Source organism: Panulirus ornatus, chromosome 61 (genome assembly GCF_036320965.1).
Source record: "Panulirus ornatus isolate Po-2019 chromosome 61, ASM3632096v1, whole genome shotgun sequence".
Taxonomy (NCBI): Eukaryota; Metazoa; Arthropoda; class Malacostraca; order Decapoda; family Palinuridae; genus Panulirus; species Panulirus ornatus.
The window spans coordinates 673,494-696,218 of NC_092284.1; the positions used below are offsets into that span (position 1 = coordinate 673,494).

General features: G+C 39.2%; 1 protein-coding gene across 14 annotated transcripts in view; it reads left to right on the forward strand.

The window, feature by feature from the left end:
- The window catches only part of Hipk (Homeodomain interacting protein kinase), a 67,537-nt gene that overhangs the window by 23,030 nt on the left and 21,782 nt on the right, over positions 1-22,725 (forward strand). For 3 of the 14 annotated variants that reach the window (XM_071696739.1, XM_071696749.1, XM_071696738.1), the window contains exons 8-16: positions 1,630-1,908; positions 5,863-5,982; positions 7,831-8,121; positions 8,772-8,939; positions 10,480-10,701; positions 11,864-12,429; positions 13,617-13,801; positions 16,511-16,684; positions 16,884-16,995. In XM_071696739.1, coding sequence (XP_071552840.1) covers positions 1,630-1,908; positions 5,863-5,982; positions 7,831-8,121; positions 8,772-8,939; positions 10,480-10,701; positions 11,864-12,429; positions 13,617-13,801; positions 16,511-16,684; positions 16,884-16,995 — 2,117 coding nt within the window. The remainder of the gene's footprint in view (positions 1-1,629; positions 1,909-5,862; positions 5,983-7,830; positions 8,122-8,771; positions 8,940-10,479; positions 10,702-11,863; positions 12,430-13,616; positions 13,802-16,510; positions 16,685-16,883; positions 16,996-22,725) is intronic. The other 11 variants (XM_071696740.1, XM_071696750.1, XM_071696745.1 and 8 more) reach the window with 7 other exon arrangements.

Sequence of the window (22,725 nt, forward strand, 5' to 3'; positions counted from 1 at the left end):
TCTGACATGTGCATGTATATCCTTTTAGTCTTTCTTCATCCTCTCTCTGACATGTGCATGTATATCCTTTTAGTTTTTCTTCATCCTCTCTCTGACACATGCATGTATATCCTCTTGGTCTTTCTTTAGCCTCTCTGCATGTCCATTCCATTTCATTAAGGCCTGTTTAGCTCTCTGTCATACTCACTTTACTACCGCACTTCTCTCATACCCTGTCATTCCTTGTACAATCAACCCTCTTATACCCCTTATTGACCTCAAGCAGTTCATTCCAGCACAGTGCACACACACACACACACACACACACACACACACACTTTTCTTTTGTGTTTTGACTCACACCTATACAGGATAAAAGACTGAAATAAGTGAGGGATTTTAAGTATCTGGAAGCTATCACGGGTAAGTGTGGTGATATGGAAGGAAAGATAAGGGAGAGAGCAGTAGAAGAGTTATGAGTCCCTTAATAGAATGATGAAGGGTAGATGTGTAAGTATGGAAGTGAAGAGAGGATTAAAGGACAGCATAGGCCTCCCAGCCCTGACCTGTGCTGCTGAAACATGGACATGGAATGACGTACAGAGGTCAGGAATTCAGGTTGTGGAAATGAGCTACTTGAGAAGAGCATGTGGTGTGACTAGAAGGAACGAAGAAAGAAATGAAAGGTTGTATTAGAGACATGGTATGGCAAGGAATACAAAGGGAGATTTGGTGAAATGTAATACTTTGAGGTGGTTTGGGCATGGGGAAAGAATACAAGACTGGGAGTTTACAAGGAGAGTGTATGATAGTACAATTAAAGGGGATGGTGTGAGTGATAGACCACCCTGTGACATGGGAAAATACAGTGGAGGAATACTGGAGGGAGAGGAGTTGAGAAAGAATGTGTGGAATGATGTATACAAGGGTGGCATGCAAGGACAGGGATAAGTGGAGACTTATGCTTTCGCCACCCCTTGATGGGAAATCCCGAAGGGAATGGGCATCAGAGATATAGATAGAGAGAGACCATCAAACATACTCATCTTTGCCATCACAGACAGTGACCAGTTCTGCCACACACTTCTCAGTGGTTCAATTCAACACTCTTAGTTCTATCTTCTGCCATGTCCACTTCCATCCCTATCAGCTTATGAGTCACCTTACTGACCTTCTCAGATTTACCAGACCCAGCTGTGCAAGAAAGGATAATGTTACAAAGAAGAAAAGAGTTTTGTGATAATGAAATTAGCCATACCTGTACATCCTGAACCCTGAATTGTAGGCTTAATTTCTTATTTTCATGTGAGAATGTAGGCCTTTCCTTCCACTATCCTTCAGACATTTCATTTCCAATGTATTCACCCTGTTCTGTACTTTTTTCTTTTTTTTTTTAGCCCATACCTTGCATGCCAGCAGATTGTGAGGTAACATTCATCTGCTTTTCAACTTGATTTTTGTGATTTTTACTTTGAAGAAGTTTAAGTTCCCATTTATAGTTCAGCAGTCCAGTGTTAATGCATTTGTATAGTAATTTTTTAATAACTTAAGAGTTCATAGTGCATTCATTGATTACTCTAGTGTTAGTTACTTTTAAAATTGTCGTATATTGAGATGATATTTGATGTGATTATTTTTTCTTCCATCCAGCAACTTGGTCTCATCCATGCTGACCTCAAGCCAGAGAACATCATGTTGGTTGACCCAGCTAGACAGCCATATCGTGTTAAAGTTATTGACTTTGGCAGTGCATCACATGTTAGCAAAGCTGTTTGTAACACCTATCTGCAGTCACGCTATTACCGGGCTCCTGAGATCGTTTTAGGGCTTCCGTTTTCTGAAGCTATTGACATGTGGTCGTTAGGCTGTGTTATTGCCGAACTATTTTTAGGATGGCCATTATATCCTGGGTCTTCCGAGTATGACCAGGTATGTACTTTTGGAAAGGTTATTAATTGCTTGTCAGGTAGAGTAACTAACATGTGCAGTTTCAATATATGTATTGTTTTGCAAAGTAGTATTGTGAAACATGATGTACATTAGTTCTTTGATGATAATGGGATCATATTTGGCTACGTTAGTCTTCGATGTGAAAAGAGCAGTACCCCTATTTTTTTTTTTTTTTTTTTTTTTTTTTTTTTTTTTTTTGCCGCTGTCTCCCGCGTTTGCGAGGTAGCGCAAGGAAACAGACGAAAGAAATGGCCCAACCCACCCCTATACACATGTATATACATACGTCCACACACGCAAATATACATACCTACACAGTTTTCCATGGTTTACCCCAGACGCTTCACATGCCCTGATTCAATCCACTGACAGCACGTCAACCCCGGTATACCACATCGCTCCAATTCACTCTATTCCTTGCCCTCCTTTCACCCTCCTGCATGTTCAGGCCCCGATCACACAAAATCTTTTTCACTCCATCTTTCCACCTCCAATTTGGTCTCCCTCTTCTCCTTGTTCCCTCCACCTCCGACACATATATCCTCTTGGTCAATCTTTCCTCACTCATTCTCTCCATGTGCCCAAACCATTTCAAAACACCCTCTTCTGCTCTCTCAACCATGCTCTTTTTATTTCCACACATCTCTCTTACCCTTACGTTACTTACTCGATCAAACCACCTCACATCACACATTGTCCTCAAACATCTCATTTCCAGCACATCCATCCTCCTGCGCACAACTCTATCCATAGCCCATGTCTCGCAACCATACAACTTTGTTGGAACCACTATTCCTTCAAACATACCCATTTTTGCTTTCCGAGATAATGTTCTCGACTTCCACACATTCTTCAAGGCTCCCAGAATTTTCGCCCCCTCCCCCACCCTATGATCCACTTCCGCTTCCATGGTTCCATCCGCTGCCAGATCCACTCCCAGATATCTAAAACACTTCACTTCCTCCAGTTTTTCTCCATTCAAACTCACCTCCCAATTGACTTGACCCTCAACCCTACTGTACCTAATAACCTTGCTCTTATTCACATTTACTCTTAACTTTCTTCTTCCACACACTTTACCAAACTCAGTCACCAGCTTCTGCAGTTTCTCACATGAATCAGCCACCAGCGCTGTATCATCAGCGAACAACAACTGACTCACTTCCCAAGCTCTCTCATCCCCAACAGACTTCATACTTGCCCCTCTTTCCAAAACTCTTGCATTCACCTCCCTAACAGCCCCATCCATAAACAAATTAAACAACCATGGAGACATCACACACCCCTGCCGCAAACCTACATTCACTGAGAACCAATCACTTTCCTCTCTTCCTACACGTACACATGCCTTACATCCTCGATAAAAACTTTTCACTGCTTCTAACAACTTGCCTCCCACACCATATATTCTTAATACCTTCCACAGAGCATCTCTATCAACTCTATCATATGCCTTCTCCAGATCCATAAATGCTCCATACAAATCCATTTGCTTTTCTAAGTATTTCTCACATACATTCTTCAAAGCAAACACCTGATCCACACATCCTCTACCACTTCTGAAACCACACTGCTCTTCCCCAATCTGATGCTCTGTACATGCCTTCACCCTCTCAATCAATATCCTCCCATATAATTTACCAGGAATACTCAACAAACTTATACTTCTGTAATTTGAGCACTCACTCTTATCCCCTTTGCCTTTGTACAATGGCACTATGCACGCATTCCGCCAATCCTCAGGCACCTCACCATGAGTCATACTTACATTAAATAACCTTACCAACCAGTCAACAATACAGTCACCCCCTTTTTTAATAAATTCCACTGCAATACCATCCAAACCTGCTGCCTTGCCGGCTATTTTTATCTGACCTTAATCTTTAGTATCACACCCTCAAACCTGAATTGCAAGAAGTTGTTACAAGTACTCCAGACACGTATATCCTCAGTATGTTTCAATAAAGCCTCAGCACCCTGTTCATAAACAGATTAAACGTCCATGATGACACAGCATGTCCTTGATGCAGACCCGCCTCCAATGGGAACCTCATACCCATCTCCCTTCATGCTTGCACACATCCCATACTCTTCCATTAAAAATTTCTTATGTCATTTAGGAACTTTCCACTATTCCATCTATTTCTTGTTTTTAGGATACCCTTTGTTTTTGCGATCTGTCAAGGAGATGGCCACATGGCCTCTATAAAGGTTTCCACATATCCCTGTCCACACATTTCACCCTTGCATACACCATTCCTTGGATTCTTTCACCACTTCTTTCCTGTACTGTTCCGCTGTATTCTCTTGTCAGGTGGTCTTTTCACACCAACCCCTTTGAAATATACTCTTATATACTATCAGTCTGAACTCATCATTTTACATTCATTCCTATCTATCTATTTATCTATATATCTGACACCTGTTCCATTTAGAACTCCCTCGAAAGGATGGCCATGGCAACAGTCTCCATAGCTATAGAAGTTCAGTACTGCTTCTTAGTCTTAAGCGCCTCACCCTTAACAGGCCACCAACAGAGCGCAAATCTAGTGAACTGTTTGCAGAGTCACCTACCTGATGTTTCTAATGACTATCTATCAGTATGTACGATGCTTATTCCAATTGGAACTCCCTTAAAGGGGTGGCCATGGCAGCAGAGTCTCTATAACTAAATAACTCCAGTGCCACTTCTTAGCCTTTAGTGCCTCTCACTTAAACAGGCCACCAGTAGAGGGCAAGTCTAGTACAGTGTTTGCAGAGGCTCCTATCTAATGTTCCTAATGACTACTACTATCTAATGCTCCTATCTTTTGCTTCTACCTGATGTTTCTACCTAATAATCTGCTTAATTGTTCTTACCTACTGCTTCTACCATTTTACCAAAATGCAAGCCTAGCACATTGTGTTCATTGTAGGAAAATTGAGAGTTACAAATAATGAGCTGTGTGAGTTAAGTGTTTTCAAGTGTTACATATGTCAAGGAGAAAGTGTATGTTAGTAGACAGAATGCCAGTAGTCCACATGTTACTGATGCAGAAAGAAAAGACAGCTACCTGGGTCAGAGGAGTGCAACTTGACAACCACCAAAGTGCTGGCTCACAAAGCAGTGGTCACTAACCCTCCTGACACTCAGGCGTGTAGTACTGGTAATATGCCTACCAATTACAACCTACCAATATATATATACAGTGCCAGCAGAAAAACTTATGTGCCCTACTGACAGTGTGATGCATCATTGAAAATATCAATACACACACACAAAAAAGGGGGGGACTCCCTCCCTTAGTACTTTGTATGACGTCCTTTGGCCTTGATACAAGTTTGAAGGTGCTTGAGAACAGATTCTTTCCACCCCAAAGTATTATGTTTCGCCCACTCTTCCCCTCCACAATTCATTGCTTTTGCATTTCTTGCATGTGGCATGTCATGCCACATTTTCCCCTCAAATAACTTATTTTCACTGCCTGAATTCTTTACCTTTGTAACTCATTCCTTGTCCATGTTTCAGCTACATAGGTCTGGATGTTGAGGATGCTGTCAATTAATCCTTTCTTCATTTCCTTATGTACATCTTTTCCCTTAATTATTTATTTTGTCAAGGGATCCAGTGATGCTCTCCCTTAATTCACCTTCCATTATCACCAAACTTACCCAAGACAGCTCCCAAATACTGAAATTCTATTACTTCTTCCAGTCTTTCTCCATCCGTATCTGTAACAGATTTCAGGTGTGAGTGAAATTTAGGTGTGTATACTTGATACACCTCATTAAATCAGGAGGGAATTATTGTTGATAGAAAGTTATTTTACCACATACACTTATGGGGAAACCATATTCAGGAATTATGTTTTTGACTAACTTTCCATTAAATTGTAATCTAGAAAGCATAATAGCATAGTTGTTCTGATACACACATTTTTTTTTTGTTTGCAGATTCGCTATATCAGTCAGACACAAGGGATTCCAGCAGAGCACATGCTCAATAATGCCACCAAGACCACAAAGTTTTTCTACCGAGACAATGAGTTAACATATCCATTCTGGCGGTTAAAGGTGAGATATATCATCTTCTTGGGATAAGATGGGGGGAAACTGCTAAGATCTTTTGGTTGTGGTTGTTTCCCAGCACTGCCTTGCTGATGTGGAAAATGGCAGACAGTTATGAAAGTAAAATGGGCTTAGCCAACCTTCTGGCATGAAAAGGTAAAGAAACTAGTTTTACCCTTGCATTTTGGCTTCTGTCGTAGATTGTTTTGCTGTCAGTTTCAGTCTATCTGTTTATTTGATGCCTGTTTCCTCATGGGTAACTACAGCAAAAGTCTTGATTTATCCCTGTCCTTACATGCCTCCCTCATATACGTGATTTCATGCATTCATATCAAGTCTTTTACAGTGGAGGATTTCATGTTCTTAAGTAATAAGAGTTTATAACTTCAGATTTCTGATGCACTCCAAGGATTTGTTATAAGCATATCAACATCACTTTTGATCTTGTACATAGAATTTGATATTAGGCTTTGATATGCTACTTTTTGTGCCAGAACTTTTTGTGGAGATTGTCCAATTTTAACAGTTATTTGATTCTCAGGAAAATAGTGGTAACATCATTGCTACTACCTTGTGGATTTGGGTTATTTCTTTGTACTCAGTCAGTCATTGTATTCAGATTTACTTGGTATATAATTGTTCATAACTTCTTATCTAGCTAGTATCTTTTAGAACATGCTGACCACAATGTCAAGTAGTTTGTCTTTTCCAGTTGTTGAGATATCTGTTTTCTGTCACTTGATGGGTCTGGACTTGCGTTTCTGCAATTTGTGGTGCACAGCATTCTCATAGTAGAATAAAAAAAAAAAATTATGTTTGAAAATTTATGTTCGAGGTCAACTGCAAGTTCCATTATCACTTGTTAGTGAATATTATTATGGTAAGATTGAACATGCAGGTTCTTCATGCAGTACCCTTAGTTATGGATAATTGAACTTGACCAAATTTCACATGCAGTTAGTTGAAGATTAAGGAAAAACACCAGATCATTATGTCAAAATTTCAGATTTACATGATTGTGACCCTAGTGTTAAGAATTAACTCTTGGGTAACTTAGATTTTATAATGCAGATCAGGAGTAGTCTTTACTTTATGGTTTTCCCTTGAAGCAGAAAAGAACTTTGGTTTTAGGGCTGAGGTTCTAGAAGTTACAGACCCAAACAAGGAAGAAGGCTTCCATGTTTGCACTTGAGCTCAACACCATTAATTTCAACCTAACCTTATTTGTAGCATTCCCTTGAAGTAAGAAGGAACCTAATTGTAACTTTCCCTTAAGTTAGGAAAGAACTAAGTTGATTTTGGAGTTTCCTTTTGATAGACTGGCATTGATTAGTTTAGAATTTAGGGACAGAAAGGTCTGAGTGATTGGTTGTAATGCTTGGTAATTCATTTTGAAGATTAAGATTATAAGGATAGATTATTAAGTTAAGGCATTTGAGAGCGGCAGGAACTGGGATTTGGAAATCCTTTCCTCCTGTAATATTAATGTCAAAACGAAAAAGGAGGGAAGGATTTTCCTTGTAAGGTTAAGTCATCCCAGTCTGCTGCTGCTATTTAGGCAGGAAATGGCAAACAGGCATACGAGAAAGAAAACAAACAGAATTACAGTATGTGTTGTTTTTGGCATCTTATGTGGTGTAGAGTCAAATGTTCACTGCAGAAGTAATAGTTATGTGGTGTAGTCAAATGTTAATATCAGAAGTAGTAATGATTATGAATTGTCAGTCTCCAAGGTGGAGTATTAGTGTGTATGGCATTACTGAAAATGTTGAAGAGAAGTGGCAAATAGAATATTGTTTTGATCTTGTGATTTTAACATTCTCTTTAGTTGAAAGTTTTGTTTTTTATGTGCAGACCCCTGAGGAGCATGAGGGAGAAACTGGCATTAAAAGTAAAGAGGCCCGTAAATACATCTTTAACTGCTTGGATGACATGGGTCAGGTCAATGTGCCCACTGAGCTGGAGGGTGGTGAGCTGCTTGCAGAAAAGGCTGACCGGCGAGAGTTCATTGATCTCTTGAAGCGGATGTTAACCATGGACCAAGAGCGGCGCATCAGCCCAGGTGAAGCACTCCAACATAGCTTCGTTACACTTCATCACCTTTTGGATTATCCTCACTGCCCAAATGTAAAGGCTTCCATGCAGGTGGGTCATGTTCAGGGAAAAATAATGTGTAGGTAAATGTGTAGGCTAAGTTGCTGAGCTTACAGTTATAAGTGGATTATTTTCAACTGAATGTAATAGTATTGCATTTTAAGAAGGAATATGTGTTGAATTACATTGGTTAAGTGTCTTTGTTGATAGCCTTTGGGTGCTGTTGGCTACACTTGTGGAGATATATTGTATACAGTAATAAGTGGGTTAGTTTTGTGTGTACCTGGTATTTGTATGAAGTTGATAAGTGGATTGAAATATTTCATTGTTTGAATAACTCTTGAAGGACAGACAGCTACCTCTGCCTCTCGCACTGCTGATGATATATTCATGTACAGAACTTGCTGGCTGGACTTAGATTTATGTGAATACCTTTCAAACAAGTTCCCTTGGGGTTCCACTTCAGTGGACCCACCTATTGAAGCCTTGATTATCCCTAATTTGAGTTAGTGTGGCCTTGATGGTCCCTTGTTTGAGTAGTCTGGCCTTGTATGACTTTTTTCGTATCTTTGTATGAGCCTTGAGAAAAATTGATAATATTTGCTTTATTGAAGAATATTTGGTGTATGAGCGATAGTGAAGGTTGTGAAGCCTTTGAACATACCCTTAGGACGTGTAGAAAATCTTATTGCATATCTCAGCAGATGATGGATGTGTGCCGGAGGCCAGCTCCACCTTATGCCACGGCTGCCGCAGTCTCTCAGGCACAAGCTCTACCACCCTCGCTCATGCCCAATTATGTCCACTCCACCAATGGCTCTGTTACTTTGACGTTCAACAACCAAATCACTAATCAGGTACGCTCGCAGGTGAGGACATTTTCTTTATTGTAATAAGCTAAGGAATTTTTTTTTGCAATGCAGTATTATGTAGATTATTCATCCCAGGCCTAAACCATCTTTCTTGTTTTCATTGTTTTATCTCACATTCTCTTCTGTGTTGTTTTTAAAGTTTTAAAGAGACCAGTATGGTGTGGTGTGTGTATGGTGCATATGATGACAACACTAGAGGCAGAATGACAGTTTCTTCTTTGCCAAGGATAGTTTTTTGCATTGATTGAAGACTGAATATTGTGAGTTGCTACTGGTCTTCTATCTGTTTTAGTGTTTGTGTTGTGTTGTGTCTGGAATTATGTTTATATATTTACCTATTTTTTGATAATTGAAGCTCCAAATTCATGGTTCCCCGTCTGTTAAGCTTTCACTACTTTCTTACTTTTTAACTTTCTTCACATTGTTAGCATTCAGTTTTATCTCCTAGATTGTTCACTTCATCCACTGCTCTGTTACCATAAAAGTGTCCTGAGAACCTCATTGGAAGAAGGAAGTTGAGTTTGGAATATACATATAGCATACATAAGTATATCCACATGACTTAGATATCTATATGTTTATTATTTTCGGGCTTATAATTTTTTAATTTGTTACCTGTATTTTTATGTGTCATTCAGCATCTGACCCTTCACCTGTAGAAAGATTAATGATAATAGTTAAATGAATTGGGCCATTATGGGTAGTGGTTTGCCTTATTGACCATGACAAACATGGGCATTTGGCCCACACTTTACCTAGTTGTTCATCCTTGTTTTACAGTTTGTCAGTGTATTGATTGTCTGGCGATACCTTGCTAATGGGGCAATTGGCAGTCAAGAGGGAAAAATTCTCACTTGGCCTGCATCTTTGTTCTTTCTTTTGGAGAAATAAAACAGGATGGGAGGATTTCCAGCCTCCCTCTCCCACCCTTTTTAGTTGCCTTCCACAACATGCAGGGAATACTTTGGAAATATTCTTTCTCCCCATCCTGTGGCTTTTTTTGTCTTTTTCTTGACGCAGCCTCGCTGAAGCGTGGGGCAGCAACACTATTTTCTGTGTGTCGGGGTAGCTACAGGAATGGATGAAGGCAAGCAAGTATGGATATGTACATGTGTATATATGTTTATGTCTGTGTATGTTTATGTATATTTATGTATATGTTGATATGTATAAATTTGTATATGTGCATGTATAGGTGTTTATGTATATATATGTGTATATGAGCGGATGGACCATTCTTGGTCTGTTTCCTGACACTACTTTGCTGATGTGGGAAACAGCAATTAAGTATAATAGATATTGAAAATAATATATATTAATCTTGGGGATAGGGGAGAAAGAGTACTTCCCACACATTCCCTGCGTGTCGTAGATGGTGACCAAAAGGGGTAGAAAGGGGGCCGGAAATCCTCCCCTCCAGTTTTACTTATACAAAAGAAGGAACAGAAGGCCTTGAGTAGGGCATTCAGTTGTCCATGCTATTTCAGAAAAAAGGAGGTAAGTATATGTTTTTAAATTATTATTTTTATTTTTTTAGTATGGATTATATCAAGGCAGTCGCAGTGGGCGAGGATACAGTGGCAGCAGTCGTGGGGAGGCAGCAGCTGCAGCAGCAGCTGCAGCGAGCTTCCAACCCCAGCTGGTGTCATCCATTCTCTGCCCACCACCCTACCAAGGTCTGGCTTCCCCTGGCAAACATGTGACTGTTGTCACCCAACAACCTCAGCTTCAGCTACAGCCCTCTTTACTTCCACAACAGGTTCGTTGATTTGTAATGCATGGGTGGCATCTGTCTGTATGTCAAATACAGGTGATCATCCCAACCTAATCTAGCCATGTTTGAATTTATTGTAAGTTTATTGGTTTACATTGATGACTTAGTAAAGCATTGGGGGAAGAACAAATTCTATCAAAGTACCTAGCAATGATCTGTTTAGGGTATTTAATTTGAGAATATTGGTTTAAATATCTCAGAAATGGAAGTTTCACTATTACAGGAGAAAACTGCTGTAACACAGGGGGATAGTCCTTCTTAGATAAGGTAACATTTGTTTTAAACTACTGTTACAAGACACTATCTTGCTGCCATGTCTTACTCCTAAGGATCTAGAGCCCTTATTACCTCCAGGTTCCCCCTGTTCAGTCTTATGCTCAGGCTGACCTGTCTCGTCCCCCTTTTGCACCTCATCACTTAATATTTGTTCACATTTATTTTCAACTTATTCATGTAATACACACTCCTAAACTGTCTCCTGGAGTTTCTTTTTGGAGTCAGCCATTGTAGCTATGTCATTTGGAAGTGGGACCTGGTTCACCTCCCCTGCCACTTGCAGTAGGCATTCTATAGACCTGCCTTTCCCCTTAGGACCCTTGCTTTTCCATCTTTCACCATCCCTTCTGCAAATAATATAAGGAGCCACTGTGACATCACATATCCTTGATGCTGACTTGTCTTTATCAGGAACCACTCCCCCTCCTTCCTTCCTAATTACACACATTCTTTGCTACAGGAAAGACTTCACACAGCATTGATAACTTTCCGTGGATCCCATATGTTCATAGAACCTTCCCTCAAGGCTTCTCCATCATCCCTCTCATATGAATTCTAAAGATCCACAATGCCACATGCTTTTCTTTTTAATTTTGTAAGTATTTCTCTTACTAGTGCTTCTAAGTGGGTATCTGGTTCACACAGGCTCTACATCACTTAAAGGTACACTGCTGCTCCTGTCAGATGAAGTAACAGATGATAATAGTGAATTACTTATACCATACCTTATTTGGATCATTTTGATTTTGACAGGTATTTTAGATCACAGAACTTGGGTTTGTGTACATGATGTAATTGAGGTAAGACAATTATAATGGAACTTGATGCATCTAGTGATGTGCTAAAGCTTATTTGAAAGTTCTTTTTGCAGGTGGGTGGTGGAGGTCAGTATGTGCCTGTATCTATGGTGGAACAGCCTGGACGTGGGATGCTTCTCACCACTGGTGCAGCAGTAGGTGGTGGATGGGGTCGAGGTGGACAGATGGCTCTTGTTCCTGGTGGATGGCAGCAACTCCCACAACCTCCAACCTCTCTGCAGCAGCCTGCTAGCCTCCTTCCTGATGCTACTGATGCCTGGAGACGCACGTTCTTGGTAGACTCATCGGTAGTTCAGGGAGATGCTCCACCTGCCATGTTCCCAGTTGACCTCCACCCAGAACTTTATGAAACTTACCCATCAGGTACATGGGCAGGAAGTAAACGTTCAAGCAAGGCTTCCCTTACGGGTCACTCGGGTGCACATGCGGCACACACACTGCATGTGGCAGGCCGACCAACACAGCCTCCAGCACATGATAAGAAAGATTTAAGTCAGCAGCTTTCACCTGTTAAAAAGAGGGTGAAGGAGGGTACACCACCTGGGGCATCATCAACACATTGGGGCAGCAGTAGTGCAGCACCACAGATCACCCACAACAGTTATCACACTAGTCACAAGTAAGTCAAACTCTTGTATTGATATACTTTTTAAATGAGCTACACTAATGGTGCTAAGGGTGTGAGAACAAATTGATAAGACTATGGATGTTTCAGGAATGGAAAAATTTTTGGTAGATGAAATTGTATTTAAGCTGTCTAGCTTCATGAAACTCTCATTACCTTGAAACACATATATAACTGTAAACAATGAAATAACTTATTGAATTTATTATTGAAATTTCATAAGTTATTGAAAACTGTGAAAATGATTTTATTAGCCCACACACTGCTTTGTACCTCGTATGAGGAATTGATGAAGGCTGCTGTGTACTTAGTGTGATGATTAATGGTTTCTGTCCTCTTTTAAAATCCCAGCTGGTGTTTGATTTTACCACTTATCCTTATCAGCAACCTACCATCAAGGCTGAAAAAACAATCATTGATCTCAATCAACCACAGATTGTTAGAGAGTACACTAAGTTGGATTTGAGCATGTGAGGTTATTTCTTTATCAGTTCATGGTGCTACCTCTCAGATGCAGGAAAAGGTGAACATGTATGTAAAAATGATAACATAATGTATGGTAAGAGTGAATTGGAACGATGCATACTTGGGTAGACGTGGTGTCAGTGGACTGAACCAGGGCTTGTGAAGTGTCTAAGTAAACCATGGAAAGTTCAGTGGGGCCTGGTTGTGGCAGCCTTTCTTCACCTGTTTCTGGTGCAACCTTTGTAATGTGGGAAATGGTGATTGATTATAAAAAAAAGTTATAGAAAATACATATATCTGAAAAGTATGTATTGTTTTGTAAATGATATGAATGGGATGCATGAAATCTTGCTTGGGAAAGCAGAGTGTGTAATGTGTTTAGGTTTATGAATAACGAAATCACAACTGGAATGACCATAATTTTTGTATAGTTTCAATTATACTGTCTGTGAGCATACTCATTACCAGCCAGGGCCTTCCTCTGTCCACTCAGTATCCTCCCATACCAATATATAGAAGGTCTACCGTTTTAGGTAATCAGTGATATATGATCTAGACATATTGTGTAAAGATTTTCTCTTATTGCTGTGGAGTGTCATTTCAAATTAGCTTTGCAGTTTAAGGATTAATTCACAATTTTAATTATTAGTAGCTGAACTGGTTGATTGTGAAATGTTGAAAAAGAATAGTACTGAGCAGTTATGCATCTTTCTCAGCAGCCACCACTCTGCACACCACTCGGGGCACCACCAGGGACATCCTCACCACCAAAGCCACCACTCCACTCACTCTAACCATCACTCCACTCATTCCTCCAGTCATCATGCAGTCACACATGGGAGTCATGCTGGCCATCCAAGTCACAGCAGCAGCAGTGGTGGAAGTCATAGCTCTCATGCAGGTTAGTTCATGTCATGCATAATTTTGGTACTGTGCTATATTATAAGCACTGATAGGAATATTTTTATGACAAGATGCAAACTAGAAAGCTTTTTGTCATACCATTATCATATGTTTGGCCCATTTTCATGTGTATATTGTGTAATTGATTGTAGTGTAAGGGTAACAAGATGTCTAACCTAAATCAGATAGCTGGATGTCCTTGCTATATACCTTCTTGCAATAGTGGAGTTGGGAACCCATTTCTGCTGAATGGATTGAAAGAAAAAATGTGTGGTATGCATTTATTACATCCAAAGTAAATGAACTTGTAGAATCTTGGTAGAAATGAAGTTTGTGGAAATAGTAGACATACTTGTATATGATGCACATTTACAGGCATGCAAAGGTAAGGTTGCTAGATGTGAATGTGCAAGTCTGGCAGGTGGGATGTCTGATCATTTTTTGCAGGGGGTCAAGTTTGAAAGCTTGTGGTGGTTTCTGAAAAAGAGCAAATAATGAATGCGGAAATAAGTTGTGAAATTGAATATGTTAGGAAAAGAGGACACATGAAAAGTGAGAGTTATCAAGTTTGGAAAAGAAATCTTTGTGCCGAAATACGGAGAGATGATTGACAGATGGTAGACAAATGGCATAGTCATAGTAAGCAAAACAAGGGGAGTGTAAGGTGTTTAGGGAAGTACTGCATACATGTGTAGATGAACTATGTAGTATGTGAAGGTTAGGATATGGATACATGAGATTGGTGGAATGAACATGTAAATGACATGTGAAAGAAAAGGTTGGTGTATGGACAGTATCTGCTGGGGAGGAGTATGTATGGTTGGGAGGGGTACAAGAGGAAAAGGAAGGAGGTCAAGAGAAAGGTACAAGAGCTTGCAAAAAAGGGCAAATGGAGATTGTATGAGATAATTGATGAAGTTAAGAGAGGAGACTAATGGACATTTTCTGGAAGGAGTTGATTAGTGAGAGAGCAAGAGGAATGATGAGGACAATGGTGAGGAGAGTAGATGGGGAAGTGTTAATGAGCAAAGTAGAAGCAAAAAATATGGAATAAGCAGTTTGATTAATTTTTTATTTGTTAATCTAATGAATGGCTGGTTTGTATGTTTGGGACAAAGTGGAATTTGAAGTAAGTGAATGGAACCAAATAAGGTGCTGAAAAGAATGGAGATTGTGTTTGATAATGTGTGGCAATTGCAGGAGTAGATGGGATTCACTTGGATATTTCGACAAAGGTTGACAAATGTCGTGGATTGATTAGTCAGGCTGTTCTACCAGTTTTATGGCTGTGCCTGAGGAATGGCAGAATTAATGTATTGTCTGTATATATAAAGGCAAGGAGAGCAAAAGGTAATTCCCAAATTTCAGAAGTATTTTAAGCATGCCTAGTTAAGTGTTTGGGAGAATGACGACTGAGAAGATGGTGACATTCACAAAACATGTTTTATGGAGGAGCAGGTGGCTTCATGAGAGGTAGAAGGTATGTGGACCAGGTGATCATTTTTAAGAATTTGTTTGAACTATTTGGAGAAAGAGAATAAATTGTGTTTGGAATTTACAGACCTAAAGAAAGCATGTGGTAAGGTTGACTGAATCCTTGTGAAAGGGGCTATGATTATATAGGTTAAATGGAAATTCATCAATTGCAGTGAGGAGCTTTTTACCAGGAGAGTAAGGCATGTGCGTAATTAGGGAGAGAGTTACTGGTTCCTATTTATGGTGTGTCTGCATTTAGGAAATGTAATGTCCCTTTGGTTCTGTAATTGTATATGAATGGGATGGTGGGAAAGGTGAGTGTTTGGAAGGAGAGGTTGGTGTTGGTTAGGCAAAGTTGGTAGGTTCAAATGTATGGTAGTACCCAGGGTGTTGCTTTTGAGTCTTGGGTCATGACTGCAGAGGAAAGAATTGATATGTTACTGAGGCGTGAAGCTCTTTTATTGTGTGAGTTATGACTGTTAGAACGAGATTTGTTTGAAGTACAGTTATGACAGTGTGAGAAAGAGATATGACTGAGAAAAGAGATATGTTTATAAGTACAGTCTGACTGAGAAAAGAGATATGTTTGTAAGTATAGTCTGACTGAGAAAAGAGATGTGTTTGTAAGTACAGTCTGTCTGAGAAAAGAGATATGTTTGTAAGTACAGTCTAACTGAGAGAAGTGATTAGGGAATATGGAAATGGGATGGCCAGAGAGGCAGGATGAGCATAGAAAGACTTGCGAAAAGAATATGTACGTCAAGTAGAGGAAGCAAATACCTTGCGAAAGGGCAAGGTGCATTTAGCAGTCATCTCATGTTTCTCTTGATGAATAGTTCTGTTCCTTGCTGAAGTTTCACTCATTACATAATTTTCAATCATGGGAGAAATTGAAGAAGAAGTGGAAGGACGTAGTGAAGGAAGCTTTCAGGTATTGGGGCCCTAATGTTCAGAAGGATCAGGGGCATGCATGGGATACTGGTGATTGAATTAGCATGGTATATGGGAATTCATTTTGTTTTTGGGCCACAAACCATGTGAAGCAGTCAAGGTAAATCATTGAATTGTCTGTGTGGCATATCTGTGGACGTAGGCCCTGGTCTCATTATTTGCATGACTGCTTGAGAGTGGGTGTTCAATTGTGGCCATTGTTATCCTGTTTCTGACAACCTTGCTTAGGTGGTACAAGTGATTAGGCATTCAAAAGATTAATTATCTTTTATTTTTTCAGGTGGACACCCAGGACAGCCAGCACAGCAGACACATAGCAGCCAGCAGCACTCAAGTAGCAGTTACAGCAATAGCATGACAAATAATGGGCGTCAGCAGACCATCACGATTCGTGACACTCCATCACCTGCTGTTTCAGTAATCACTATCAGTGATAGTGATGATGAAGCAGGAGGTGTGTACTGCAGTATTATGGACTGTATTTAATGTGGTATCTTTGATACAGTTTCAATCCTAACTCTGCGGGAAGCTAACTGGATTTTGTGGTTATATATAACCCATATATGTTACTTATTAATGCTTGTAAAGATTTTAATGAGATTTATGAATAGTAGTTAGTTACTTCTGCTTAAGGTCACACTGAATTTTTGCAGGTAAATGTTGCAAGGACCGTCACTGCTCTACGTGTGTTAACAACAACCATAACAAGATTGCCGCCAGCTCGCACCAGCAGCCTCAGGCATCGCACGATGACAAATACGCCAGGTAAAGGCACCCAAAGCATGGCAAAGTTTAATTCAGCTTATTCAATATTTTTCATAAAGATTTCTGATCATCTCATCCCGGAAATTCTCGCAAAAATGTATTTTTTTCACTGTAACTCAGTAATGCTATGTATTGATGTGAAAATAGAGTACGGTAGAGATATATATATTTGGAAGTAAGAGAATAATTGAAGGATCAAGATGAAAGTGATACATGGTTTTTGAGGAAATAATTAGGAAGGTGCATAGAAGAAATCTCATGAGAGGAATTGTGGAGTTTGTATGGTATAGTTAGAAGAACTCAGGGACAGAATGCTGGGAAATGCTTTGCTTATTAAAACAAATGATTAGTATTATTTGGTCATGTTTTAATGCATAGAGGCATTTGATGGGCAGGGACGAATAAATAATGTTAGTGTAATTTTGGAAAAGGTGTAGATAAGGGCCAGGGCCGGAAAGAAGAAAAAGGTGATTTTAGTAGAGGTACTAAAATGAATTGGATATGGAAATACTGTAAATTAAATCTGTCACCTTCATACAGTATGTGATTTCTTTCTCAAGTGTTTCTCGTGCCCTACCAAGGTAGTTTCAGGAACAAATGAATGATGGCCTCATTTGCACACATCTGCTCTCTGTTTGTCTTGTATAATGTATTGAAACCAGAGCTTGCCTTTGAAAGCCAAACCCCATGGACTAGTCCTTGGTTTACCTTAACTGCTTCTTATACCTTGGTTCAGATCACTGACAGCATGTTACTTCCTGTATGCCACATTGATTCAATTTATTCTGTCTCATGCATGCCTTTTTCATGCATCCTTTCCATATTGCTAAACCACTTCAGCTAATCCTGGTCAGTTTTCTTTATCAGACTGCATTTACTACCTATCCTCTCCTGTTACACTTGTTACTTACCTTACTCAGTGAATGCTCCAGACCATGTATTGTCCCTATGCATTTTATTCTCGGTGCTTCCTTCCTTCTTCATTGAATACTGGGTAGACTGCTTTTCTTCTCCATCAAGTGATTTCCTAGGGAGATATTTGCATGTATGCATACCCATAATGAATTCAGCTCCCTCTCTGTTTATTTTGCAGTCACGTTCTATTTCATGCTTTTCAGCTTTTGCACTTCGTTCTAAAGTTTTCTGGCATTTGTCATGATACTTAAAGCAATGTACTCCAATTTCTTCACCTCATCCTGATTTGGAGTAATCAAAGCGTAAAATTTCTCACTATTACTATAATTGAGGAGCTTTCAGGTGTCATGTTTCATGTTTCCACACTGGTTTATATTGTACACTCTCTTTAGAAAGCCAGCAAATTATCTTCCGAATCATCACTAAATGTCCTTAAAGTTTTTAATACTTGTAAGCTGTTCCTTGCTTTAGTAAGCTAGTGCAACAAACAGACAAAGAAAGTCTTCATTCGCTCACATTCATTTTGTAGCTGTCATTTGTAATGTATTGGAACTACAGCCCCTTATCCCATAACAAAGCCTCACAGACCTTTCCATGGTTTCCCTAGATTGCTTCATATGCCTCAGTAGTATGTTAGCTTACTTTCTCCCAAAATATATATCATTGATTTTCTGTTCATAAATGAAATATCCCCTAGTTTGTAACTTCCACTATCCATGATGGTTTGATGCTAAACAGACTGTCTGTTTTTCCTGCTCTGGCTCACATTACCCTGTAAGATTTAAGTAAACCTTATATCCCTTACAGCACTCTTAAATGACATGGAATAAGGTTGAATGCCTTTTAGTTTATATTATCACCTTGACTAGATATTGGGGCTCTGGTTTCAGTGCATTATACATGATATAGCAAGAGAGTGGAAGTGAGCAAATGAGGCTCTTCTATATTCTTGGTGCTACCAAGCAATCATAGAAAAAAAAAATTGCCCCAATCAGTACCACAGTAACTCTTGCACATAGAAGTCAGAGTTTTTGTATTTATGTTTGCACTAAAACTGTTTGTTTCGACATTCTTATAAGTTGTTCTTGAACTATTACACTGCTCTGGACCTCTTACAAGGATTTAATGGTTTCTTCCATCATGTGAATTTCCATCCAATGTTTGATTACAATACTTACCCATAGATGTTTTATTACAGCCGCTAAAAAGAATATCAATATCAGTCATCCACAGATTTTCAAAGAATATGCACATACATCAACTTAGTGTGGTGCCTGATTTGCATGCCCACTATTGTAGTCGTTTTTTTTTTTCTTCAATAAAAGTATCAGTTTATTAATGTTTGTATTTTATGAAAAAAAAATAATGTACCCATGTAAATAAAGTTCTGCATGTGTAAATGATTTGTAGATATGTAAATATCTATAATATGTTCAAAACACGTACAGTAAACTCCATTTCTAATAGACTTCAGTGTATCCGAATGGACCCTTAAACCCCACTGCATTAAGTTTAGAATCTGATGAACATTTGTGTAAAAACTAAGTGTAGCACACAATGGAATAGTCCAATTGTTCCTGACCTCAGTCCAGGATACCAGGTATCAAGAGAGCTGACAGCCTCTGTTGTGTATCACCTTGCTGGATTTTTTCTTTAATTTGCTAACATACACTGTTTTCACATGTAGTTTTACTCTGATGTACAATGAAATAATGGTACATTATTATCTTTTGTGTACTTAGAAAGATGATTTAAATAGAAATTTCTGGATGAAGCAAGACATAGCTTGGTCACTGTGCTCTAGACTGCAGTAAACCACCACTTGGTCAGGACCTAAACTAACTTGGTGCCCTTGTTTTCATGCTTTTGTAGTGTTTTATATGGTACAAAGACCTGTTTTTTCGTATTATCATGGCAAACAAAAGTGCTCTCAGTTGTATATGCTAAGAGATCCAGGAAACACCTCAAAAGTATTGAAAACTATTGAACACCATGAGCGTGGGGCTGTGGTTTTGGTGCATTACGTGTTACAACTAAAGAATGGATGTGAGCAAGTGAGGCCATTTCTTCATTTATTCTTGGTGATACCTTGCTAACATGAAACAGTGAACAAGTATGAAAGAAAGATCACTGGGGAGAGTGGCTTGCACCTCATGCAAGCCCCATTTCTTATCAGTAGGTGATTCAGGTGACTACATGTTACCTTGGAGCAATTTCCTTCTGATTCACAGTAGTCTTTGCTACTCCCTGAACACCTCTAGCCTTGAAGGAATAAGGTGAGTTTTCATTACAGTTGTTTACATTTAGTAATGTTCCTGAGAAATATAGGGATGTAATGGAATTCATTTTCTAATAGACTGCTCTTTAGTCCTTTAGAATGAATTTACTGTATGTAAAAAAAAAAAAAAAGATTGTAGTAACACATAGGAAGTTTGAGACCATACTAGGGAGAAACCAATCATTATTGTAAACTTAGATAAGGAGCATTTATAATGCCAGCCCAAGCCCTTTCCCATCCACTCATCACTCTCCTGCCCCATCCAATCTGCACCCTCCAACACAAGAATAGAGGTATCTTTAGTTTTATGTGACTTTACCCTTTGTATGGAAGAAAAGAAGTACATTTACTCTAGGGAGGGTGATTTCTTAGGATTTGAGCAAACTAAGGGTCGGTCTATCTGTCTTTCTATAACTTCTGTTACTTCAGGGAACTCCATCAAGGAGGTGGCCATGGCCAAGGAGTCCCCACTTATCCCCATCCTTACTTGGCTCCCTCACATACATCATTCCATGCGTTCTTCCTCCATTTCTCTCCTCCAGGACTTCTCCACTTTGTTCCCCACGTCATAAGTATTCTTCCTCTCTTATCAACCACATAATTTACTGTCATACCCTCTCCTTGCAAACACTCTGTATTGCATTCTCTCCCTATGCCCAAATCACCTCATAGTATTATGTTTCACCCAACCTACCAATCCATAATTCATTTCCTTTTGTATTCCTTGTCATACCATATATCTCATACACCTTCTCATTACTGTCTTCTTTGCATCTAGTTTTACCACATGCTCCTCTCAATAAATCATTTCCATATCCTGGATTCTTGACCTTGGTGATAAAGGGTCGGTCATAGAAAACTGTCAATGGGCAAAAAGTGACAAACAAATAAGCTCATCAGATACTGAGTAAATATTTATATAGTTATGTTCATTTTAGTTTTTCTCCTGAATAGTTAGGTTTATAAATTTGTTGTCATTGGATAAATTAGGGAGAAGTGGTCTGTAGGAATGTAAGGAAGGAGCTTTTAGAAACGCTGTGCTAGAGTTGCCCCTCTGCCGGTGGCCTAAGGGTAAGTTACTTAGCGCGAAGAAGTGGCACTAGAGTTCACCAGCATGGAGACTTGCCATGGCCACCCTCTTGTGGGGCTTCCCAGTGGCAATGGGCATCAGAGATGTAGATGGATGGAATGGATGCATCTTGTGCATATAGTCTGAATATAACTTACAACAGCTTTGGGCATGCCGCATTATCCTCATTTTAACACTGGGTGAATTGCCATTTTCCCTGGCACTGAGTTAGATGCAGGTGGATAATGATATGGGAGAATACCAGGTGCTGCACAGGTGGAGGGAGTACCTTTGAACAAAGGAAAGTATGTTAAGGATGTGTTTAGAAATTGTAGAGGAATCAGCTGACTGTTCATGATTGGAAGAGATTGGATAAAATATTTGATGATTTGAAAAAGATAGCAGAGTGTAGGATGAATGGAGATTAGAGGATAGTTTTAGGAAGGATTGAAGATAGATATTCACATCAAATCATCTCTGTGATGACGGACAATGGCAAGAAAGTTTTGTAGCAAAATAAGAAAGTTGTATGCAACATTTGTAGACCTAGGAAAGTCATATACAGTGAATTAGAGTGCATTGTGGGAGGTAGAGGAAGAAGATGCTGGATAACACAGAAATGCTTCTGCAAAAACAGTAAAGTATTTGGAAGTTGTGGTTAAGTCAAATTAGAGTTATGAAAATGATGAGACATGTATGTGTGATTTCACTTTACTGTTTCGTGACTTATGTGGATAGGACATTTAGACTGAAAAAGAGGGAGGAAAGCTTGTATGAATACCATTTACAGTAACATGTATTTGTATTAAGATACTGTAATGATTTTGGATGCAGGCGCTTTTTAGTTAGTCAAATGTTAGATGATAAGTTTGATGTGAATGTATGATTTGATTATAGTTATTGGTTGTAGCAAGTTAGATGTCGGATGATGAGTTTGATGTAAACATATGATTTTTGGTTTCTAACACTTTATTAATTGATAACTGACCTACTGTTGTGATTTTATATGTAAAAGAATGAAGTTAGATAAGGTAAAGGCTGGTAATGTTACTGTAATTGTTCTTGAAAGAAGATTCGAGAATGAAGTGCTAGAATGTAGAGAACCATACAGAATGACTGAACAAATGTGTAAAATGTGCAAGTTTTGGTTGCATATGAAATGTTAAGAGAATATGACATTATATCCCTGGGGATAGATGAGAAAGAATACTTCCCAAGTATTCCCTGCATGTTGTAGAAAGCAACTAAAAGGGGAGGGAGCAGGGGGCTGGAAATCCTCCCCTCCCATTTTTACTTTTCCAAAAGAAGGGACAGAGAAGGGGGCCAAGTGAGGATATTCCCTCTAAGACTCAGTCCTTTGTTTTTAATGCTACCTCGATGACATGGGAGATGGCAAATATGTAGAGGAAAAGATATAATTTGAACATTTAACAATGGAAGGAGAAATAAAGGAGAGCTCTTTAGGGGA